This window comes from Pelophylax lessonae (genome assembly GCF_965119305.1).
Source record: "Pelophylax lessonae genome assembly, chromosome: 2".
Taxonomy (NCBI): Eukaryota; Metazoa; Chordata; class Amphibia; order Anura; family Ranidae; genus Pelophylax; species Pelophylax lessonae.
This window is the reverse complement of record NC_138769.1, coordinates 8,377,687-8,403,406: the sequence shown is the minus strand read 5'-3', so window position 1 is coordinate 8,403,406 and position 25,720 is coordinate 8,377,687. Positions and strand designations below refer to the sequence as shown.

Sequence of the window (25,720 nt, the reverse complement as noted above, 5' to 3'; positions counted from 1 at the left end):
AATATCCAATCTATTCAATTTTTGTCATATATTTAGGCTATAATGTATTTAGCTACATGTTTTTGACAAAAAAATTCTCAATGAGCGTATTTTTATCCACTTTAAGACCGGAAGACTTTACCCCCTTCCTGACCAGGCCATATTTTGTGATTCGGCACTGCATTACTTTAACGGACAATTGCGCGGTCGTGCGACGCTGTACCCAAACTAAATTTATGTCCTTTTTTTCCCACAAATGGTGCTTTCTTTTGCTGGTATTTGATCACCTGTGAGATTTTTAATTTTTGAAAAAAAAAGTGACAATTTTGAAAAAAAAAAAAATATATATTTTTCACATTCTGCTATATAACCTTCCCCAAAAATTTTTTAAAAATCAAAATTTTTTTAACATGTTAGGCCAATTTGTTTTCTGCTACATATTGTTGGGAAAAAAAATCACAATAAGCGTATTTTGATTGGTTTGCGCAAAAGTTATCGCGTTTTCTAACTACGGGAAAGATTTATGTAGTTTTTATTGGTTTTTTTTACTAGTAATGGTGGCAATCTGCGATTTTTGCGGGACTGTGACATTGCGGCGGACAGATCGGACCCCTAACTGACATTTTTGACACTTTTGGGGGAACCAGTGACATTACTACAGTAATCAGTGCTATAAATTTGCACTGTTACTGTAATAATGACACTGGCAGGGAAGGGGTTAACCCTGTTGGTGATCAAGGGGTTAAATGTGTGCCTCATGCTTACTGATGTGTGTGGGGGGAGGGGATTCTGTGACACAGACACAGATCGCAGTTTCAGCTATGCTGAATCCTGGGATCTGTCACAGAGAAGATCCGCCTGCTTTGTTTACACACAGCGGGAGTGAGCCTTCGGTGCACGCATGCGCGCCCCCGAGACCACTAGGAGTCCAGTGACATAGGTCTATGTCGCTGGACCCAGGGGAGCCACTGTGCCGCAATAATATTACTGTGAGCAGTCGGCAAGTGGTTTACTGGTGATTGTGAGGTCATCCAACACTGTACCCAAACAAAATCAATAGAAATTTTTTCACACAAATAGAGCTTAATATTGGTGGTATTTGGGTGATATTTGATCACTACTGGGTTTTTTATTTTTTGCAATATAAACTAAAAAGATGATAATTTTGGGGGGGAAAAAAATATATATATATTTTTTTACTTTCTGCTATAAAACATATCCAATTAAAAAAAAAAAAAAAAAAAAAATCTAATTTCTTTAAAAATTTTGCCCAAAATGTAAACAAATATCCCAATAAGAGTTTATTGATCAGTTTACATGAAAGTTATAGCGCCTACAAACTATGGTGTATATACTCTAATTTACATTTTTTTATTATACTAGTAATGGCGATGATTAGTGACTTACAATGGGAGTGCGCCGGACAATCTGACACTAATTGACACTGGGGGAAAAAATTACTAACTGCCACTGACAACACCAGTGACACTAATACATTAATACATTATATTATACACTGTCACTATACTAATAAACATAAATAAAATACTTACAATCTCTGTACTTACCCCTATGTGAGGGTGTAGGTATCTGGGGACCCCCTTATTATAAAGAGGGCTTCCAGATTCCCATAAATACCTCCTTGCAAACTTTCCTTTTGGGGCATAGGGTGTGAGGAAGAGGCCCTTTTAAATAAACATGGGGGAGGGATTACCCCCCAATGTTGAAAGGCACATTGCCTGGTCAGCTATAGGGAGGGGGGGCTTTCAACATTGAGGGGTGACCTTGCATTGGTAAAAAGACAAAGCCTCCTCTCTTGCAAGGTATGTTGCACCAATGTTGGCATGTTGTCCTGTTGTACTGGGCCCAGGCCCCATCAGCTAAACAGGAGAGCCCAGGGCAGCTTTATTGTTCATTTCTGCCTAAAATTAATAAATGGATTCTACTAGACCACACCCAACTTCTATTTGCTTACCAGGGCTTAACTCATTTCCCTCAGCCCCATCAGGTCAACAGAGGGGCCCAGAAGGTGGAAGCCAAATAGGGACTTTTTTTAAAATTTTCGTGGCGTAGGTGCATAAAGTCAGTGCCACTATTTGGCTGCACCCCGGAGAGTGGGTGGGATGTAGGCAGCGTTGGGGGGCACCCCATCTGAAAGGCTGTACAGGGGCCCAAGATTTCTAACAGCGGCCTTGGTGATGGGACCAGCATTTTTGTGTACATGGAGAATTTATAGAAGATAGGAACATATACAGGAGGAAGTGTGATATGTTGTTGGTATTGTTATGTACATGAAGAAGGTTTAGAAGAGAGGAACATGTACAGGAGGAGTGATTGTTGTGTGCTTGGAGAAGTTGGAGGAAAGAAGAAAATGTATGAGTGAAAGGGTGACATGATTGAAGTTGATGTGTACTTACAGAAGGTGGAGGAGAGAGCAACATGTACGAGAAGAAGGATGATGTATTAAGTACAATAGTGTGTCCCCAGTTATAGGAAAAATCTGAAAGTGGATTGCCAATATCCCAAATGGACTGTAACAAAACAGGAAAGGGTACCCCCTAGGGGTGGGACTTTAGCGGCAATCACACTTCCAAGAAGAGTAACATTAAATAATTTATTAGATAACAAAAAAAAAATCAGAGAAGATCCAGTAATATACAATTTTACAACATATACAGAAATGCAGTGTGTGGGTGTAGAACCATATATGAAATGTAGGTAATACATATACTGTAGGGTATATGATGAGATAGATGAGGAAATCCTCCAACCCAATGCGTTTCAGGCGGATATGCCTTTCATCAGGGGTCTGGAGATGGAGAACATTGATTTCCTTAACAATGCAGCAAATGGTATCATATTAGTTGCTGGATTGTAACATATGTAGGTAACATTCCTTATTAGGATATCAAAAGAAAAAAACAACATAAAGAGTGCATACCAAATGAATATCCAAGTGCGACAAGAGAGTCGCAGCAGGTAAGATCAAGGAGGCTGATAGAGAGTCTGCTGTGGAAGATGTTGTCAGTGGGCCGAGATAAGCTGCCAGGTGGTGTCCTCCCCTCATGGGGCTTCAGCGAGGATGCCAAAAGTGTAGGTCACAGTGGCGTCTCTGATGGCATTTGTAAGGGGGTTAGAGAAAGTGTATGTAATGATGTTAGTATATTATGCAGCCATCATTCTTACTTGGAATAGATGGCGGAGTATGAGGCCATGTACCTTATAGGGTATGCCAGATGGTTACCGGGTGTTGTTGGAAAAAGGCTCCAGGGTTGATTTTCTACGTTTCCAAAAGAGGGGTGGTCTCTGAAACACATATGACAGGAAGTCCAGGTCTGTGGTTCAGGTGCAGGGTTTAAACTGAAAAACAAGGGGTGGCAGGCATGTCAGGGTATATTATGGTGCCTGGTCAGCGTAGTCCCTGAGTGTCTATCAATGCACAATACCTGCATGGTAGGTTCGCCAATGTCCTGATACAGATATGGCCCGTAACAGCAGCGGATAGAGGGGCTGTGTCCGCTGCTGTTTAAATGTAAAGTGAAGAGAACGCCGGCGTGATTGCGCAGAATGTGGCCAATGGGATCCCCCGCCTTTGGAACGCACGCCCCCACCCCCGGATGCGGAAGTGTGGCGTGCGAACCAGGGGCGCCGAAGCACAAAGTGACTCCAGCTTTGATCGGGACTCCATCCAGCCGGCGTCCGCCGGCTGGATGGAGTCCCGATCAAAGCTGGAAACGGCTTTGATCGGGTCTCCGATGACGTAACCCGGAGGCGGCGTCCATGACGTCACTTCCGGGTTACTGTGCTGCAAAAGGTGGCAAATTAAAAAAACGGCTGTATGCAAAAATGCCGTTTTTGGCGTTTTGCATACATGGAAGTGTAGTGGAGGGGTCTAGGGTCTTTTAGACCCTCGATCCCTCCATAAAGAGTACCTGTCACTGCATATTGCTGTCACAAGGGATATTTACATTGCTTGTGACAGCAATAAAAGTGATCAGATTTTTTTTTTTTTTATAACTGTAATAAAGTTAAAAAAATAAATAAAATAAATCGATAAAATAGATAGAGGGGCTGTGTCCGCTGCTGTTTAAATGTAAAGTGAAGAGAACGCCGGCGTGATTGCGCAGAATGTGGCCAATGGGATCCCCCGCCTTTTGAACGCACGCCCCCACCCCCGGATGCGGAAGTGTGGCGTGCGAACCAGGGGCGCCGAAGCTGTTGCCACGGGTACATTAAATCATCTCCGCTCCAACCCCTCTGACTTCCCTGATCTCGGCTCCAAAATATAAAAGCGGCGGCGGGTCTATGAAAATATAAATCACGGAGCCGAGATCTCCGTGATTTATATTTTCATAGACCCGCCGTCGCTTTTACATTTTGGAGCCGAGATCAGGGAAGTCAGAGGAGTTGGAGCGGAGATGATTTAATGTTGCAGCGGAGATGATTTAATTTACCCGCGGCAACAGCTGATGCGGTGTAATGTTACAAAACACTACCCCGTGATAATTCCTTACCCTCCGCAGCTATGAGCATGTGCAGTGGGAAGTTGCTCAGCTGTTCAATGATGTATGTGCGCAGGAAGTGACGAGGGTAGGGAATTTTCACGAGGTAGGGTTTTTTAACGTTACACCGGCGTCGTCCGTGGGAGGAGTCAAGTGAAGGGGGCGATATGTGGGTACGCCCCCTTTGTGCGCCGGGTGAAGCAGACAGGAGGGGAGGAGAGAGGCCTGAGATGGGCAGGTCGGTAGGCAATGACAACAAAGGGGAAATATGAGAGACAGTGAGGTTGAGCGAAGATGCAGGGAAAAAAAAAATGGGAAGCAAGAGTGGAATGGATCTGATAAGCAAAGATGATGGAATAGAGAATGTTGAATATAACTGCAAGAAAAGCATTAGGAGATACGAAAATAAATAACCATTAGGCGGACAACTGAAATGTGAGATCATAATCATTAGCAGTAACACAAATAGTTCTAAATATCAAAATATATAACAATATATAAATTGTATGTTTAGCTTATTAGGAGTAAGTTCAGTGAATTGCTAAGTAGTCCTAATGGAATTTCAACTTGAAAACAGAATTAAGATGACCAATGTTAAAATTACTAGGCAAGTGTATCTTGGTGGTATACAGTTACATTGTGTCAAAGAAAAGAAAAGATAGATTCATCTGTAGATACGTCCACAAGCACCACCAAACTGAAAAAGAAATCCGATAAATTTCCCTCTCCCACCCTCAACCCCAATCTTAATGCCTTTCTCACCATGACCATTCAAGATATAAACAAACTCAAAACATCAGCACCTTGCTCAAATCTATCCACTTCAGAAAAACAAGCTCTAGAAACCCTCTTACACCAATCTCAACTTACCATCAAACCCTCAGATAAGGGCGGCAATTTTTTAATAATGCATAACAACCAATACAAACTCATATGCAACACCATCTTACAGAACAAAGACTGGTACCAGCCCATCAGTAAGTCAACCATTGAAAAATACCACCAACAATTCTATCTGCTGGTGGACAATGCATATTTCAACAACATCATTGACAAACAATGTTGGGAATTTATTCGCACCAGTCACCCAGAAACTCCTACTTTCTATAGCCTACCCAAAATACACAAGGATCTCAAAACCCCTCCGGGCAGACCAATCGTGTCAGGCAGGGGCAGCATCTCCGAAAACCTGAGTAAACTGATTGATGAGAAACTAAGACCCTATGTAGAAAACCTTCCTTCATATGTCAAGGACACCATCCACCTATTGCAAATCATTGAGGACCTCATAATACCACCCAACGCCCTACTGGTAGCTGTGGATGTTGAAGCTCTCTACAGCTCCATCCCACACCAAAGGCATCTCGGTCATTAAACATGTCCTCATTCAATCCAATCCTAACCTTACGGCTTTCAATTAATTCCTAGTACTGGCATTGGAATACATCCTCACACACAATACCTTCTCTTTTGATGGGTCCCACTACCTCCTGGTACAAGGCGTAGTGATGGGAACTGGTTGCACCCCATCCTAGGCCAACCTGTACCTGGGGGAGTGGGAACGTTCATTCCTTGCAGACCACACACTTTTTCCTTTTACAGACCATATCCTCTCCTGGTACAGATATATTGACGATATTTTCATCATATGGATTGGACCCCCCGACTTACTACAAGAATGCATAAGCCGCATGAATATGAATATGTTTAACCTGTCATTTACCATGTGCTATCATCGGGAAACCATCAATTTCCTTGATATCACAATTCAAAAAGAAAATACAGGTCTACTCACGATCTCTATCTACCAGAAACCGACGGCTGGCAACACTATCTTACATGCCACCAGCTCGCACCCATCAACATTATTGAAGTCCATCCCTTTATAGCCAATGCCTTAGGATCCACAGAAATTGTTCAAATGAAGAAACCTTCAAAATAGAAGCCAATAAACTAAGAAACAGATTATTGCGACGTGGTTACACCAATACTTGCCTTAAGAAAGCGTTCAAACGTGCCGCTTCTAAAAACAGAAATTACCTTTTATTTCCCAAATCTTTTAAAAAACTGAAAACGGCAAAAGCAGACACATTACGTATCATCACTAAATACACACAACAGCATGATGAAGTAAGGCGGATTATAAAGAAATATTGGCACCTACTCACAGTTGACCCTACTCTCAGCCCACACGTACAAAACTACCCAGCAATTACCTTTCGGAAAACCAAATCACTCAAGGACCTTTTAGTCCACAGGGAATATACTGGCGAATTCAGGAAAGACCCATGCAAATGACCAGGGACCTTTCGCTGTGGAGGATGTTCCTATTGTCAGTATATGTGCACCACCAACAACATCACCCTACCTAACGGCAAAAAAATACAGACCAAAACACTACGGGGGATCCCATTGGCCACATTCTGCGCAATCACGGGCCTCGTCCCACACTGCGCAGGCGCCGACGTCCTCTTCACTTTACATTTAAACAGCAGCGGACACAGCTCCTCTATCCGCTGCTGTTACGGGCCATATCTGTATCAGGACATTGGCGAACCTACCACGCAGGTATTATGCATTGATAGACACTCAGGGACGCTCAGGAGCCGCTGGATCGTTACCCGGGTGAGCGGGAGGGGACGTCTTCCCCCTCCCGCCGCCTTCTGTGACTTTGCTCGGGGCTCCCGGCTGGATGGAGTCCCGATCAAAGCTGGAAACGGCTTTGATCGGGTCTCCGATGACGTAACCCGGAGGCGGCGTCCATGACGTCACTTCCGGGTTACTGTGCTGCAAAAGGTAGCAAATTAAAAAAACCGCTGTATGCAAAAATGCAGTTTTTGGCGTTTTGCATACATGGAAGTGTAGTGGAGGGGTCTAGGGTCTTTTAGACCCTCGATCCCTCCATAAAGAGTACCTGGCACTGCATATTGCTGTCACAAGGGATATTTACATTGCTTGTGACAGCAATAAAAGTGATCAGATTTTTTTTTTTTTTATAACTGTAATAAAGTTAAAAAAAAAAATAAAATAAATAGGAAAACAAAAAAAAATTTTAGCCGTCACCGTTAGCTCGCGCACAAAAAAAACCGTATACGGAAGTCGAGCCGTGAATGAAATCGCTGTTCAAACCACACATGTGAGGTATCGCCGCGATCGCCAGAGCGTGGGCAATAATTAAAAAAAAAGAGCTACACTCTAACTCTAAACTGGTAACCGTTAAATAAATTTAAAGCGTCGCCTATTGAGATCTCTATTGGCCGTAGTTCGTCGCCATCCCACGGGGGGGGGGGGGGCGCAATTTTAAACCGTAACATGTTGGGTATCTATTTACTCGGCGTGACATCATCTTTTACAATATACAAAAAAATGGGCTAACTTTACTGTTTAGTATTTTTTAAATGCAGTGAAATGTGATTTTTCAAAATTTTTCCAAAAAAATGGCGTTTTAAAGACCGCTGCGCAAATACAGCGTGACAAAAAATATTGCAATGACCGACATTTTATTCTCCAGAGTCTTTGCTAAAAAAATATATATAATGTTTGGGGGTTCTAAGTAGTTTTCTAGGAAAAAATACTGATTTTAACTTGTAAACAAAAAGTGTCCGAAATAGGGCTGGGGCTTAAGTGGTTAAATCCTGCACTTGAACCACAGACCTGGACTTCCTGTCACCTGCATCCAGGTATCTCCCCACCATCTACTACCCCTTAGCACTTGGCACTTTTTTGACATTATTACATTTTAATCTTACTTCTTCACACCCCAGATCCAGCAACCGGGCCTATACTTGGATTCCTCCTGGCTACGCTACCCAGGTATTTTCTCATGTGAAACACACCAGTACCCTATCCATAGAGTACTTATATATTTGCACATATCTGATAACACACCCGCTATACCTTCTTTTTCCAGTACCGGCATTGGGGCCGTCCCTTTCCTAATCACCCTAGGGGCCGTTTGACCTCTCCCATTGCCCTCTCTGGATGAATACTTACTTGAACTGTTGACCTACCTACAACAATATAAAGGTATTCCACAACGCAGATTTAATCTGCTCACACTTGATAACATCACATCTCAATGCTGACACAGATATATGTGTTTCAGAGACCACCCCTCTTTTGGAAACGTAGAAAATCAACCATGGAGCCTTTTTCCAACAACACCCGGTAACCATCTGGCATACTCTATAAGGTACATGACCTCATACTCCACCATCTATTCCAAGTAAGAATGATGGCTGCATAATATACTAACATCATTACATACACTTTCTCTAACCCCCTTACAAATGCCACCAGAGACGCCACTGTGACCTACACTTTTGGCATCCTCGCTGAAGCCCCATGAGGAGAGGACACCACCTGGCAGCTTATCTCGGCCCACTGACAACATCTTCTACAGCAGACTCTCTATCAGCCTCCTTGATCTTACCTGCTGTGACTCTCTTGTCGCACTTGGATATTCATTTGGTATGCACTCTTTATGTTGTTTTTTTCTTTTTGATATCCTAATAAGGAATGTTACCTACATATGTTACAATCCAGCAACTAATATGATACCATTTACTGCATTGTTTAGGAAGTCAATGTTCTCCATCTCCAGACCCCTGAAGAAAGGCATATCCGCCTGAAACGCGTTGGGTTGGAGGATTTCCTCATCTATCTCATCATATACCCTACAGTATATGTATTACCTACTGTTAGAAAACGCTAATTGGCTAATGCGCATGGGCGAATTAGCGCCTGGCTAATACGCATTAGCCAATGCGAATTCGCTAACGTGCGTGACCCCACGCACATTATGCGTTCTCACGTTCGCACACGTTGACCCGGACGTTTGGCGCCAAAGAAGGCCTATTTAAAGGCAACTGGTGCATTTGCACTTTGCTGTTTTGTCTTCAGCTCTCCTGTGTTCCCGAACCTGCTTCCTGTTGATTCCTGTCTGATACCTGTTGACCTTTGGCTCGTCCCTGACCTCGCTTGTTTGCTGCCCGTCCTGACCCCAGCTCGTTTTGACTATTCTTCTGGATTCTCCTTGTCGGCTCATCCATCTTCGGACCTTGACCGGTTACCCTCTGGTGGGGCGACCCTGGGGATCGTGACCTGGTATCCACCTGCAGCCAAATCCATCCTCACCATCAGAGGCTCTGGTGAAGACCGGTGGATGCTTAGACCCCGATCCTCAGGCTAGCCTGTGCTACTCACCTCAGGGGTTTCCATCCAAGCTCCGCCCGCCGGCAACGGTAAGCCTTCTCTGCATGACAGGCTTCCACCAGCCGTATAACACCTACATTTCACATATGGTTCTACATCCACACACCGCATTTCTGTATATGTTGTAAAATTGTATATTACTGGATCTTCTCTGATCCATTTTATTTTTTTCTTATCTAATAAATGATTTAATCTTACTCTTCTTGGAAGTGTGATTGCCACTAAAGTCCCACCCCTAGGGGGTACCCTTTCCTGTTTTGATGATGTATTAAGGGTTGTTCTGTACAGAAGGTGGGATAGAGGGGAGCATGCAGAGGAGAAATGTTGATGTCACTGGGGTTGATATGTACATACACAGACATGTCAGCCACAGATATTGGTACCTAGTAGGCTACTTAAACCTAGCCTCTGCATGAGATCATTGCTGAATGGTCCTTTAGCTTATGTTTCTGTTACCCCTGATTCTGAACCTGCTTGATCCTGTTATTGACCTGGCATTCGTCTGACCTGCTTCTGGATTGTGCTTGCCTGTCTATTTATGCGGATGATCTTTGTTACCAATCTTGGCCTTTACTTTTGACCAAGTATTTGCCTATTGATTCTGTACCTTGCCACCGACACATTGCCAACCTCTGTTTGTCCCTGACCTTGATCCTGCTCACAGTTTGGTTCCCCCCCGGTTGTGCTTACTTAATTCTAATGATCCCAAGTTCAAGTCTTTGGTTCCAGATTCCAGGCACCTGTGCCCCTCAATTGCCCTGGCAGCCCCTGTCACAACTTTCAAGGACGCTCGGATGGGAATTGAGGCCACCCTTGTCATCTCAGGTACATGACACCGGGATAGTTGCGTGCATAGAGATCTTAAGAACGATAGTCGATGAACATGTACAGTAGGGAGGGTGATGTGTTTTTCAGGATTGTGGTGTACATTGAGAAGATGGAGGAGAGAAGACCATGTATGGTAGGAAGTGTGAGGTTACTAGGGCTTGTTCTGTACATAAAGAAGGTGGAAGAGAAAAGAACATAAACAGGAGGAAGAGTGATGTGTTTTGGGATTGTTGTGTACATGGAGATGGAGGAGAGAAGAGTGGGGAAGGATGTACAAGGGGATAGGTTGAATGGTGATGTGATCTGGGTTGTTGCATATATCTTTATGAGGACGGTGGTCAAGAAAAGAACATGGCCAGGAACAAAGGTGATGTGACTCATATTTGTATAGAATTCCAGGAGCCACTGAATTGAAAGATAGACCTGATGTAAGAGCACCTTGTGGTGTCTTATCTGCACTGCCTGTGATGGTTTAGATGGGTTCTTTCTTACTTTAGGTCTGTGTTTACCATCACAAATTGTAATGCAAAAAATGATGTTATATGTATTGGGGTGAATGGTACATGAACATTTGGCAACCCTGACTTTGGCTCTCAGTGTACTGTTGATAAATTGCTCTATATTTAGGATGTATCTGGTCTATAAACCAGAGGCTCTGGATGGACAGTTGGATAAATGGTTCTATATTTAGGATGTATCTGGTCTGTCAACCAGAGGCTCTGGATAGACAGTTGGATGAATGGAAAACCCCAGTGTGAAAAGCCTCTGATGGAAGCTGTTCCACTGCTAATAGACCTTATACTGGGTTCAGGACAGAGATATCACTTTCAGTGAAGTTGAATTGTCTCATCTTCACCTCCAGAGTCTATCATGCGTGCCAGGAGTTAGAGGATAGCAGCTTCCATCTGAGGTTCTCTCAGCTTTTTTATTCATGACAGGGTTTCTTTAGACAGACTTACCCAGAACAATGAGATTTATTTTTGTTTCTTGAAAAACATTATCCACCAGCGCCTCTGCCTTGTAGTTCCCGGAGTCCTCTATAGTCAGGTGCCTTATGGTCAGCACTCCATTGGTATCATTGATAGTCGCTCTGTCCCGTAGATGGTAAAAGTGAACGTCCACCTTGGGCCTCCGCTCCATGTCCACCAGTTTATTACTATTTATCTTCCAGTTTATCTCTGAGGGTTCTCCGGTATATTGCGGCACCAGAGTGACCGTATTTCCCACCGTTTCATTTATTGTGAGAGGAACTGCAGAGAGATCAGAAAGAAGAGGTCAATAAAATCTTATGCAGAACACGGGAATGGTCTTCACCCCACATCACTGACCAGAACCGTACCGGAGAACTGAGGAGAGACTTCTGATGTTTGGGTCAGAATGTGGACTCCTCTCAGTTCTGTTGTAGAGGAGGTGAGTGGCCAGCAATGGTGAAGGAAGAAGGGATAGAAGAGAACACAGCTGTATCAATATTCCCTCCAAGAAAACCACATCAATAAGAGGGCCACCAAGAAATATTATGACTACATTCTCTAAAATAATGAAGCCCCACGCTGCTACATCTGAGAAGCTAAAACCAACTTTATTGTTCCAGAACAATACAGAATTCCACCCAACACCACTCATTGATGTGTTTCAACCCCTACTGCAACCTAATAATAGAGGATCTACAGTTCCCCCTTTACATCACAGCCTCCCCCCACCTATAGCATAGTCTCCCAATTTACATCATAGCCCCCCCCCCCCCACTTCACAGCATATTCTCCCACTTTACATCATAGCCCCCTCCCCCACTTCACAGCATATTCTCCCACTTTACATCAAAGCCCCCCCCCCACTTCACAGCATATTCTCCCAATTTACATCATAACCCCACCCCCCACTTCACAACATATTCTCCAACTTTACATCACAGCCCCCCCACCCACTTCACATCATCGTCTCCCACTTTACATCATAACCCCCCCCCCCACTTCACAACAAATTCTCCCACTTTACATGACAGCCCCCCTCCCCCACTTCACAGCATCTTCTCCTACTTTACATCACAGCCCCCCTCCCACGTCACGGCATATTCTCCCACTTTACATCATAACCCCCCCCCCCACTTCAAAACAAATTCTCCCACTTTACATCACAGCCCCCCCCCCCACACTTCGCAGCATCTTCTCCCAATTTACATCACACCCCCCCCCCACGTCATGGGCATATTCTCCCACTTTACATCATAGACCCCCCCCCCAACACTTCACAGCATATTCTTCCACTTTACATCACAGCCCCCTATTCTTCCACTTTACATCATAGCCCCCCCCCCCCCTCCATCTCACAGCATATTCTCCCACTTTACATCATACCCCTCCCCTCCTCCGTTTCACAGATTATTCTCCCACTTTACATCACACCCCCCCCCCACTTCACAACATATTCTCCCACTTTACATCATAGCCCCCCCCCTCCATTTCACACCATATTCTCCCACTTTACATCACACCAAGACAGCAGAGTGTAAAGATATATTTTTTCACGCTAATTTATTTGTAAATTCGTTTTTCCCCTTTTCCAGGTTTGTGGGATTCTCTTGATTTTTTTTTTTTTGCAGAGTTTTGATAGGAGGCGGCTGCCTCTGAGTCAGAGGGACCTGACTCATTTTGGTGTGGGGTGGGTGTAGCACCCTACAGGTAGGTGCTATGAAAATGTATAGTGGGCCTTGTCTACCTTGTCTGCCTACCAGCAGGGCCATGATTTATTTAGTCAGGGTGTAATGCGATCCAGATGTGTTTGCTGAAGGGGAAATCTCCCCACTGGCTCCTGTGAGAGGCTTCTCATAGGGCAGTGGAGGAAGCTCAATTAGGGGACACATCCCAGCTTGTAACTACCCCAGAAGGCAGATTATGCTGCAAAGGATTCTGGGAGTGGGTATAAGTTTGGGGGAAGTGCATGACATGGAGTCTTTGGTAGGAGCAGTGTCCCAGGAGGGAGAGAACGGATATCTCTCCTCCTGTCTGAGGAAGGTGGATGTGTCTGGGTGTCGCCTGAGAATCCAGAGAGTGCTGAGTTGAGCTGAAGGGAATCCGGTGTGCCGAGAACCTGCAGAGAGCGAGAGGGGTCCAGTCCCAGGAAAGTCTACACAGGTCGTGAGTACTGAGGATTGCCCCTGGGGGTCTGCCTAAAGTCAGAGGGGACCCCTCCGGAAGAGGTTCTGGAATCCAGTGTCAGCTAGCTTAGAAAGGGGGTACCTAGGTTGAGGACCCTAAAGTTACAGAGGGGGTACATAGTCAGTGGACCCTGAAATGTTCAAGGTTAAAGGGGGTGCCTGCAGTTTTGGCCCTGAATTGCACAGAGTACCAGTTGAGAGTTGCAGCCATACAGGAACCTACAACAAACTACCTCAAACCAGTGCAAGGCTGGGGGGAGTAGTCAGTGACTTTGCAGTGCAGCAGTGTCAGTAGTTCTATAATCTACAGTCCTGGATCTTCTGGACTTAAAGTCGAGGATTCAGCACTTCTATCAAGTTACAGTGTGGTCGGAGAGTCAGTGAGCGTTGGCTAGCGTCGGCTGGCGTCAAGGCAGCGTTAACAGACATTTTTCATGGATAAAGTCCCAAGTGTATTTAGTTGAGCCTAAGGAGTACCCAACTCATTCCCTTCTCCCATCCCCTTATCTACAATAAAACCACAAAACAAAGATGCCGGGGTTGTCAATGTCTCAGTTCTCACACCCGGGGTCGCAGCTCACATGGGCTGGAGGGGTAACCGGTAACGATGGCAGAACCACATCAGGCTCAATGCCTGGAAAACCTGCTACATATAAACCAGAGGCCCTGGATAAATGGCTCTATATTTAGGATGTATCTGGTCTATAAACCAGAGGCTCTGGATAGACAGTTGGATAAATGGCTCTATATTTAGGATGTGTCTGGTCTATCAACCAGAGGCTCTGGATAGACATTTGGATAAATGGCTCTATATTTAGAATGAATCCAGTCTATAAACCAGAGGCTCTGGATGGACAGTTGGATGAATGTCTCTATATTTAGGATGTATATGGTCTATAAACCAGAGGCTCTAGATGGACAGTTGGGATACATGGCTCTATATTTAGGATGTATCTGGTCTATCAACCAGAGTTCAATGATCCCAAGTTCAAGTCTTCGGTTCCAGCTTCCAGGCACCTGTGCCCTTCCATTGCCCTGGCAGCCCCTGTCACAACTTTCAAGGAAGCTCGGATGGGAATTGTGCATGAGGCCACCCTTGTCATCTCAGGTACATGACACCGGGATAGTTGCGTGCATAGAGAGCTTAAGAACGATAGGCGATGAACATGTACGGTAGGGAGGGTGATGTGTTTTTTGGGATTGTTGTGTACATTGAGAAGATGGAGGAGAGAAGACCATGTATGGTAGGAAGGGTGAGGTTACTAGGGCTTGTTGTGTACATAAAGAAGGTGGAAGAGAAAAGAACATAAACAGGAGGAAGGGTGATGTGTTTTGGGATTGTTGTGTACAGGGAGATGGAGCAGAGAAGAGTGTCCACAGTCAGTGTATTTTTCTAAGTGTATGTTGGGTTGTTTCCTGCTGTGTTCTCTGGGGAAGGGATTATTTCTTTTGTTCAAAATTTATTTAAGAATGTACAACTTACTTTTTACACTGATGGTTGGTGGACCCATGCTGCTGGTGACGACGGCTTTGACGTTCCTATCTGTGAAAACAAAACAATTTAAAAAATAAATTAAATAAGGTGTTACAAATTACCTTTCCTCCTAAACCATGGTAGGCAATGGACTGTTGTTGGCTGTTGCTTTAGAAGTGTGACATTTTACTGCTAGAATTTAAAACAGGAGGAGCCCCGAATTGCAGGAAGAGCGGCGTGATATGAAGAGGTGGAGGAGATAAGGGGATAGGTTGAAGGGTGATGTGATCTGGGTTGTTACATATACCTGTATAAGGACTGTGGTCAAGAAAAGAACATGGCTAGGAAGAAAGGTGATGTGACTCATATCTGTATAGAATTCCAGGAGCCACTAATTTGTAAGATCGACCTGATGTATGAGTACCTTGTGGTGTCTTATCTGCACTGCCTGGGATGGTTTAGATGGGTTCTTCCTTACTTTAGGTCTGTGTAATTGTAATTGTAATGCAAAAATTATGTTATATGTATTGGGGTGAATGGTATATGAACAGTTGGCAACCCTGACTTTGGCTCTCGGTGTACAGTTGGATAAATGGCTCTATATTTAGGCTGTATCTGGTCTATAAACCAGAGGATCTGGATGGACAGTTGGATAAATGGCTCTATATTTAGGATGTATCTGGTCTATAAACCAGAGGCTCTGGATGGACAGTTGGATAAATGGTTCCATATTTAGGATGTATCTGGTCTATAAACCAGAGGCTCTGGATAGACAGTTGGATAAATGGCTCTATATTTAGGATGTATCTGGTCTATGAACCAGAGGCTCTGGATGGACAGTTGGATAAATGGTTCCATATTTAGGATGTATCCGGTCTATAAACCAGAGGATCTGGATGGACAGTTGGATAAATGGCTCTGTACCGACACCTCAAAATAGGAAAGGGGTTACAGTCATCTAGGATAATCCGCTCCCGAACACCAGGACAGCTATCGACCACTCCAATCCGCCATACATGAAGCCCATATAAATAATCCCCCCCCCCCCCCCCAAGGATGAGACAAGGCTCTGTATTGAGGTCAAGTGAGAATAACTCTCTCTTCTTCTCGTTTATTGAAAGAAACACAGCATTTATATACACTTTGAGAATACCACATGAACAATGACTGTGTAATTACATCCCTTAGTAGACAGCCAGGTGAGCTCATTAACATACTTATCAATAGTCTCAGACCCAATTAACATACTGTCCTATTTTAGACAAAAGCACTTAGTTAATCAGTAGACATTCTTTAGGAGGGGCTGCTGGAAACAATCCCCCCCTCTCTCGGCAGCTAATACACATTGATTAGCAGACATGGTGTCTCTCATAGTTCCTGGACGCCCAAATTAGGAGTTGCACTTCCTGTGCCTTACAGTGTATAGGAATAAGATAGATCTCCATATTTCCTGAGAGATACTGGCAATGCATATTACTGTCCCATTTGAAGTAGTCCAAACCATATTCTCAGTGTACACCACCCTCCCAGTCACCCTGCATCCATAAAAGATGCAGGGTGACTTAAACATAAGAAAGCCACACAAGGCTGGACATGGTGCCTCCCAACCTCTTTAAAGGAATTTGGGGTCCACAACCCCCATGCCCAAAGTGACTCCTGTCACATTTTTCCCCTTTTGGCAGAAGACTAACACAGAAGGAGACCCCAAACGGGTTTACTTCGAAGTTAGTCCGTAGCTTCAGTCCTCCAATGTCTGCACCCACAAAGTACCCCAAACAAAATTGTCCGGGACAGGACGTCACTCACCCAGCCAACCTCTGTCTCTCTTGTAGAACATCCCCTCTGTGGGGAAGAAGCATGAACTGGCTCTTCTCCCAGGATTCCTTTCAGCTGCTGGAGAGACAGGGTGGCTGGGCTCACTTCCTCATGCTGTTGGGGATCTGGGCCGACTGCCCAGCATCCCTGGGGTATACAGGTGGGGATTGTAGTCTCATCCACCTTCTCAGGAAATCCATCCATTGTAAGTTGAGGGTAGACGCCAGCAGCACTCTGCTCTGTTGCCAGCCCTTCTGCTGGGTTGGTGTCATCATTCTGGGACACACTCTGCTGCTGGGAAGGGACCGCCACCTTTTCACCCTGGGCCTGTCCAGTTGTCAGCGCTTCTGCTGTAGAAGTTTCTTGTAACTCCACAGATGCTGCTCTTGGTGTTGGACAGAGCTCAGTGATATAAGGCCCTTATGCCAGTGGTTCTGCTGGCAAGTAAACTGCAATGCCAGTGGCCTGGCACACACCTTCCTGGGTCATATTTAGGATGAATCTGGTCTATCAACCAGAGGCTCTTGATGGACAGTTGGATATATGGCTCTATATTTAGGATGTATCTGGTCTATAAACCAGAGGTTCTGGATGGACAGTTGGATATATGGCTCTATATTTAGGATGTATCTGGTCTATAAACCAGAGGATCTGGATAAACAGTTGGATAAATTACTCTATATTTAGGATGTATCTGGTCTATAAACCAGAGGATCTGGATGGACAGTTGGATAAATGACTCTATATTTAGGATGTATCTGGTCTATAAACCAGAGGATCTGGATGGACAGTTGGATAAATGGTTCTATATTTAGGATATATCTGGTCTATAAACCAGAGGCTCTGGATGGACAGTTGGATAAATGACTCTATATTTAGGATGTATCTGGTCTATAAACCAGAGGATCTGGATGGACAGTTGGATAAATGGCTCTATATTTAGGATGTATCCGGTCTATAAACCAGAGGCTCTGGATGGACAGTTGGATAAATTCTCTTTATTTAGGATGTATTCGGTCTACTACCCCTCTCTTACACACACCCCCCGTTCAGTTCAAGCTCCACCACTCAGCTCTCCTTGTTATCTGGTAACCATGTATTATCATTTATGCTGACAACTTGTTTTTGTCTACATTTTTTATATTAATCAGGTTTGATGCCCTCAGACCATTTAGAAGTTCCGGGTCTCAGGTTTATTAATTTTATCTATTTCTTTGACACAATGTAACTGTATACCACCAAGATACACTTGCCTAGTAATTTTAACATTGGTCATCTTAATTCTGTTTTCAACTAGTTGAAATTCCATGAGGACTACTTAGCAATTCACCGTACTTACTCCTAATAAGCTAAACATACAATTTATATATTGTTATATATTTTGATATTTAGAACTATTTGTGTTACTGCTAATGATTATGAACTCACATTTCAGTTGTCCGTCTAATGGTTATTTCTTTTCGTATCTCCTAATGCTTTTCTTGCAGTTATATTCAAAATTCTCTATTCCATCATCTTTGCTTATCAGATCCATTCCACTCTTGCTTCCCATTTATTTTTATTTTTTTTCCCTGCATCTTCTCTCAACCTCACTGTCTCTCATATTTCCCCTTTGTTGTCATTGCACACCGACCTGCCCATCCACGTACCGCCCCTTCACTTGGCTCCTCCCGTGGACAACGCCGGGTCACCCCTGACCGGCTCCACCTGCCGTGACGGAGTCACTCTGTGTGTCAGCGCCCTTGGGACGCACGCCGCACTTCCGCATCCTGGTGTGGAGCTTGCGTTCTAAAGGCGGGGATCCCATAGGTCACATTCTGCGCAATCACGGGCCTCGTCCCACACTGCGCAGGCGCCTGGCGTCCTCTTCACTTTACATTTAAACAGCAGCGGACACAGCTCCTCTATCCGCTGCTGTATCAGGACATTGGCGAACCTACCACACAGGTATTATGCATTGATAGACACTCAGGGATTACGCTGACCAGGTACCATAACATACCCTGACATGCCTGCCACCAGGGCCGGTGCTAGACTATTTTACGCCCTAGGCAAGACCAGCTACTTGCGCCCCCCCCCAAAAAAAGGGAAAGGGTTAAAAACTCCTCTATGTTGTAATACCCAGTGACCCTGATCTGATGGTTCCTCCATGTTATGCTGTCATACCCAGTGACCCCCATATTCCTTCATGTCCTTATGTCCCTCTATGTCACACCCAGGGACCCTGATGTTTTTCCATGTCACATCCTGGGACCCCAATATTCCTCAATGTCATGCTGTCATACCCAGTGACCCCAATGTTCCTCTATGTCACACCATGGGCCCCTGATGTTCCTCCATGTCATACTCGGAGAGACCCTGATATTTTTACATGTCACACCTGGGGACATCAATCCCCCATGGCACACAAAGGGACCCCAATTTCTCAGGGCACACATGGTGACCCCGAACCCCTGTTACACCCAGTGACCCCTATCCCCCATGTCACATCTGGTGACTCCGATTCACCATGGCAAACCTGGTGACCCCGATTCCCTTTCACACCAGGGATCCTCCATGTCACACCCCGGGACCCCGATCCCCTGTTCTGGGGACACCCACTAGGCAGTATGAAGAGAGTGGTCCGCACTCTGCCCTCCTTCACCGTGATTCCTTTTCCCAGGACGCTCCTCTCCTGGACCACAGTGCTCACCACGGCTCCAACCGACTCCTGGTGGAGGGAGAAGCAGCAGTCAGTGCCGAGTTCCGGCTCAGGTTCAGCTCTCCTCCACTTCCTGCTTAATATCGACTCAGGGACATGAACGACTGCCCACCAGCTCAGTGCAGAGTATCACTTCCTGCTCGGGGTTTAGGCCACTCAGCTCCAGCCGAAGAGGATCATCATGCAGGCAGCACTCCGGTGGGCTCCCTTCCTGCCTATTGGGGCCCCACCAAACAGCGGTGGAAAGCCAAGGCCTGGTAGTTCTGCCACTGCCCCAGACACCTATCATCTTCCTCTGTCCCTTCTTCCTCGCCCACTGCAGCCTCTCCCCTCAGCTCACAAGGATTATTAATGATGGAGAGAGAGTGCCGACTCGTGGCTGCGCCCCTAGGTGGCAATGCGCCCTAGGCGGCTGCCTAGTTTGGCTAGTGGAAGCACCGGCCCTGCCTGCCAGCCCTTGTTTTTCAGTTTAAACCCTGCACCTGAACCACAGACCTGGACTTCCTGTTACCTGCATCCAGGTATCTCCCCACCATCTACTACCCCTTAGCACTTGGCTCTTTTTTGACATTATTACATTTTTATCTTACCTCTTCACACCCCAGATCCAGCAACCGGGCCAATACTTGGATACCTCCTGGCTCCACTACCCAGGTATTTTCTCATGTGAAACACACCAGTACCCTATCCAGAAAGAACTTATATATTTGCACATATCTGGTAACACACCCGCTATACCTTCTTTTTCCAGTACCGGCATTGGGGCCGTCCCTTCCCTAATCACCCTAGGGGGACGTTTGACCTCTCCCATTGCCCTCTCTGGATGAATACTCCTTGAACTGTTGACCTACCTACAACAATATAAAGGTATTCCACAACGCAGATTTAATCTGCTCACACATGATAACATCACATCTCGATGCTGACCCAGATATATGTGTTTCAGAGACCACCACTCTTTTGGAAACGTAGAAAATCAACCCTGGAGCCTTTTTCCAACAACACCCGGTAACCATCTGGCATACCCTATAAGGCACATGACCTCATACTCCACCATCTATTCCAAGTAAGAATGATGGCTGCATAATATACTAACATCATTACACACACTTTCTCTAACTCCCTTACAAATGCCACCAGAGACGCCACTGTGACCTACACTTTTGGCATCCTCGCTGAAGCCCCGTGAGGAGAGGACACCACCTGGCAGCTTATCTCGGCCCACTGACAACACCTTCCACAGCAGACTCTCTACCAGCCTCCTTGTTCTTACCTGCCGCCACTCTCTTGTCGCACTTGGATATTCATTTGGTATGCACTCTTCATGTTGTTTTTTTCTTTTTGATTTACTAATAAGGAATGTTCCCTACATATGTTACAATCCAGCAACTAATATGATACCATTTACTGCATTGTTTAGGAAATCAATGTTCTCCATCTCCAGACCCCTGAAGAAAGGCATATCCACCTGAAACGCGTAGGGTTGGAGGATTTCATCATCTATCTCATCATATACCCTACAGTATATGTATTACATACATTTCACATATGGTTCTACACTCACACACCGCATTTCTGTATATGTTGTAAAATTGTATATTACTGGATCTTCTCTGATCCATTTTATTTTTTGTTATCTAATAAATGATTTAATCTTAGTCTTCTTGGAAGTGTGATTGCCGCTAAAGTCCCACCCTAGGGGGTACTGTAACAGATCCCCAATACTTGGACCAAGTATTTCTGTCTTAGGTCTCCAGACTCTCACGTGATGCAGTGACCTGGCCCCTCAATTCCCCCCAAACATTAGCCTAGGCTCAATGAAGGGTAAAACAAATGACACTTTATTCACAAACTCACTTGCAATTTATACAGTTTTAGGAGCTTAAGTACATCATGCAAATGTATTGTATACAGAACGTAATTAACATACCTTGGCCTTCTAGAAAGAGACAATAGGTGAATGAGACTGCAACATTATTCTAATTAATTCAACAAACAAGAAGCCCAAAACATAGTCAAATATTCATTCCTAGAAGTGTGAACACACTTCACCTCTAAACAGATGAAAGCAGAAGACATAGGCTCTCAGACTGCACGTCTCCATTTTCAACACACCTTATTATAACTGTCAATACACATCCCCACAGTAGACGTCATTAGCATCTCTTTAGTCTCTCAATGTGTGGGGAAGTCCTCTGCTGTAACAGGCAGCTTTAGGCCTGTAACATTGATCCCAGTCTGAGTCTGTATCTTGGGGTGACATGGATTTGAGTCCAAAGCAACACTACTCCCCCATGGTCCTCCAGCATATACCCCCACACAGAGGTGAACTCCCCTACAAGCCAAGGCCCGTAGTCCGTGGGCAGGAGGCTGGCCTCCACACTCCTCCAGTAACCCGTGACAAACATGCCAGCAAATGGGTGTTCGTCACAGGTACCCTTTCCTGATTTGAGGATGTATTAAGGGTTGTTCTGCACATGGAGAAGGTGGGATAGAGGGGAGCATGCAGAGGAGAAATGTTGATGTCACTGGGGTTGATGTGTACATACACAGACATGTCAGCCACAGACATTGGTACCTAGTTGGCTACTTAAACCTAGCCTCTGCATGAGATCATTGCTGAATGGTCCTTTAGCTTATGTTTCTGTTACCCCTGATTCTGAACCTGCTTGATCCTGTTATTGACCTGGCATTCGTCTGACCTGCTTCTGGATTGTGCTTGCCTGTCTATTTATGCTGATGATCTTTGTTACCAATCTTGGCCTTTACTTTTGACCAAGTATTTGCCTATTGATTCTGTACCTTGCCACTGACACATTGCCAACCTCTGTTTAATCCCTGACCTTGATCCTGCTCACAGTTTGGTTCCCCCCCGGTTGTGCCTACTTAATTCTAGTGATCCCAAGTTTAAGTCTTCGGTTCCAGCTTCCAGGCACCTGTGCCCTTCCATTGCCCTGGCAGCCCCTGTCACAACTTTCAAGGACGCTTGGATGGGAATTGTGCATGAGGCCACCCTTGTCATCTCAGGTACATGACATCGGGACGGTTGCGTGCATAGAGATCTTAAGAACGTTTGGCGATGAACATGTACAGTAGGGAGGGTGATGTGTTTTTTCGGGATTGTTGTGTACATTGAGAAGATGGAGGAGAGAAGACCATGTATGGTAGGAAGGGTGAGGTTACTAGGGCTTGTTGTGTACATAAAGAAGGTGGAAGAGAAAAGAACATAAACAGGAGGAAGGGTGATGTGTTTTGGGATTGTTGTGTATATGGAGATGGAGGAGAGAAGAGCGTGTACGGGGGGAAGGATGTATTGGTGAGTGTCCACAGTCAGTGTATTTTTCTAAGTGTATGTTGGGTTGTTTCCTGCTGTGTTCTCTGGGGAAGGGATTATTTCTTTTGTTCAAAAATTTAAAAATGTACAACTTACTTGTTACACTGATGTTTGGTGGACCCATGCTGCTGGTGAAGACGGCTTTGACGTTCTCATCTGTGAAAACAAAACGATTTAAAAATAAATTAAATAAGGTGTTACAAATTACCTTTCCTCCTAAATGATGACAGGCAATGGACTGTTGTTGGCTGTTGCTTTAGAAGTGTGACATTTTACTGCTAGAATTTAAAACAGGAGGAGCCCCGAATTGCAGGAAGAGCGGCGTGATATGAAGAGGTGGAGGAGATAAGGGGATAGGTTGAAGGGTGATGTGATCTGGGTTGTTGCATATACCTGTATAAGGACTGTGTTCAAGAAAAGAACATGGCCAGGAACAAAGGTGATGAGACTCATATCTGTATAGAATTCCAGGAGCCACTGAATTCTAAGATAGACCTGATGTAAGAGTACCTTGTGGTTTCTTATCTGCACTGCCTGTGATGGTTTAGATGGGTTCTTCCTTACTTTAGGTCTGTGTTTACCATCACAAATTGTAATGCAAAAATTATGTTATATGTATTGGGGTGAATGGTACATGAACAGTTGGCAACCCTGACTTTGGCTCTCGGTGTACAGTTGGATAAATGGCTCTATATTTAGGATGTATCCGGTCTATAAACCAGAGGATCTGGATGGACAGTTGGATAAATGGTTCCATATTTAGGATGTTTCCGGTCTATAAACCAGAGGCTCTAGGTGTACAGTTGAATACATTCTCTTTATTTAGGATGTATCTGGTCTATAAACCAGAGGCTAGGGATGGACAGTTATATAAATGGTTCCATATTTAGGATGTATCCAGTCTATAAACCAGAGGCTCTGGATAGACAGTTGGATAAATGGTTCTATATTTAGGATGTATCCGGTCTACAATGCATTTTAAAGGAAAACCCCAGTGTGAAAAGCCTCTGATGGAAGCTGTTCCACGGCTAATAGATTTCATACTGGTTTCAGGACAGAGATATCACTCTCAGTGAAGTTGAATTGTCTCATCTTCACCACCAGAGTCTATCATGCGTGCCAGGAGTTAGAGGATAGCAGCTTCCATCTGAGGTTCTCTCATAGCTTTTTGATTCATGACGGGGTTTCTTTAGACAGACTTACCCAAAACAATGAGATTTATTTCTGTTTCTTGAATAAAATTATTCAGCAGCGCCTCTGCCTTGTAGTTCCCGGAGTCCCCTATAGTCAGGTCCCTTATGGTCAGCACTCCATTGGTATCATTGATAGTCGCTCTGTCCCGTAGACGGTAAAACATAATGTCCACCTTGGGCCTCCGCTCCATGTCCACCAGTTTATTACTATTTATCTTCCAGTTTATCTCTGAGGGATCTCCGGTATATTGCGGCACCAGAGTGACCGTATTTCCCACCTTTCCATTTATTGTGAGAGGAACTGCAGAGAGATCAGAAAGAAGAGGTCATAAAATCCTATGCAGAACACGGGAATGGTCTTCACCCCACATCACTGACCAGAACCGTACCGGAGAACTGAGGAGAGACTTCTGATGTTTGGGTCAGAATGTGGACTCCTCTCAGTTCTGTTGTAGAGGAGGTGAGTGGCCAGCAATGGTGAAGGAAGAAGGGATAGAAGAGAACACAGCTGTATCAATATTCCCTCCAAGAAAACCACATCAATAAGAGGGCCACCAAGAAATATTATGACTACATTCTCTAATATAATGAAGCCCCACACTGCTACATCTGAGAAGCTAAAACCAACTTTATTGTTCCAGAACAATACAGAATTCCACTCAACACCACTCTATGATGTGTTTCAACCCCTACTGCAGCTTAATCATAGAGGCTCTACAGTTCCCCCTTTACATCACAGCCTCCCCCCACCCATAGCATAGTCTCCCACTTTACATCATAGCCCCCCCCCCCCACTTCACAGCATATTCTCCCACTTTACATCATAACCCCACCCCACTTCACAGCATATTCTCCCACTTTACATCATAGCCCCCCACTTCACAGTATATTCTCCCACTTTACATCATAGCCCCCCCCCCCCCACACACTTCACAGCATATTCTCCCACTTTACATCATAGCCCCCTCCCCCCACTTCACAGCATATTCTCCCACTTTACATCATAACCCCACCCCACTTCACAGCATATTCTCCCACTTTACATCATAGCCCCCCACTTCACAGTATATTCTCCCACTTTACATCATAGCCCCCACTTCACAGTATATTCTCCCACTTTACATCATAGCCCCCCACTTCACAGCATTTTCTCCCACTTTACATCACAGCCCCCCCCTCCCCCCCCCCCACTTCACAGCATATTCACAGAATATGCTGTGAAGTGGGGGGGGGGCCCTCTCAGTGAATGGTGGGTGAGGACATGGCCCTCTAAGTGAATGGTGGGTGAGGACGCTGGCCCTCTCAGTGAATGGTGGGTGAGGACACTGGCCCTCTCAGTGAATGGTGGGTGAGGACACTGGCCCTCTCAGTGAATGATGGGTGAGGACACTGGCCCTCCCAGTGAATGGTGGGTGAGGACACTGGCCCTCACAGGGAATGGTGGGTGAGGACACTGGCTCTCTCAGTGAATGGTGGGTGAGGACACCGGCCCTCTCAGTGAATGGTGGGTGAGGACACTGGCCCTC

General features: G+C 45.0%; 1 protein-coding gene and 1 pseudogene across 2 annotated transcripts in view; one reads left to right on the top strand and one right to left on the bottom strand.

Annotated features, from left to right (window-relative positions):
- Nucleotides 1-25,720, top strand: part of LOC309545902 — a 1,177,957-nt pseudogene that overhangs the window by 427,326 nt on the left and 724,911 nt on the right. The gene's annotated exons all lie outside the window — the stretch shown is intronic.
- Nucleotides 1-25,720, bottom strand: part of LOC309546592 (uncharacterized protein) — a gene marked incomplete at its 3' end in the record, with an annotated part of 44,340 nt that overhangs the window by 8,508 nt on the left and 10,112 nt on the right. Inside the window, exons 2-3 of the mRNA XM_082246340.1 lie at nucleotides 24,205-24,495; nucleotides 23,098-23,157 (exon numbers count right to left, since the gene is read on the bottom strand). Of these exons, the coding sequence (XP_082102466.1) occupies nucleotides 23,098-23,157; nucleotides 24,205-24,495 (351 nt within the window). The remainder of the gene's footprint in view (nucleotides 1-23,097; nucleotides 23,158-24,204; nucleotides 24,496-25,720) is intronic.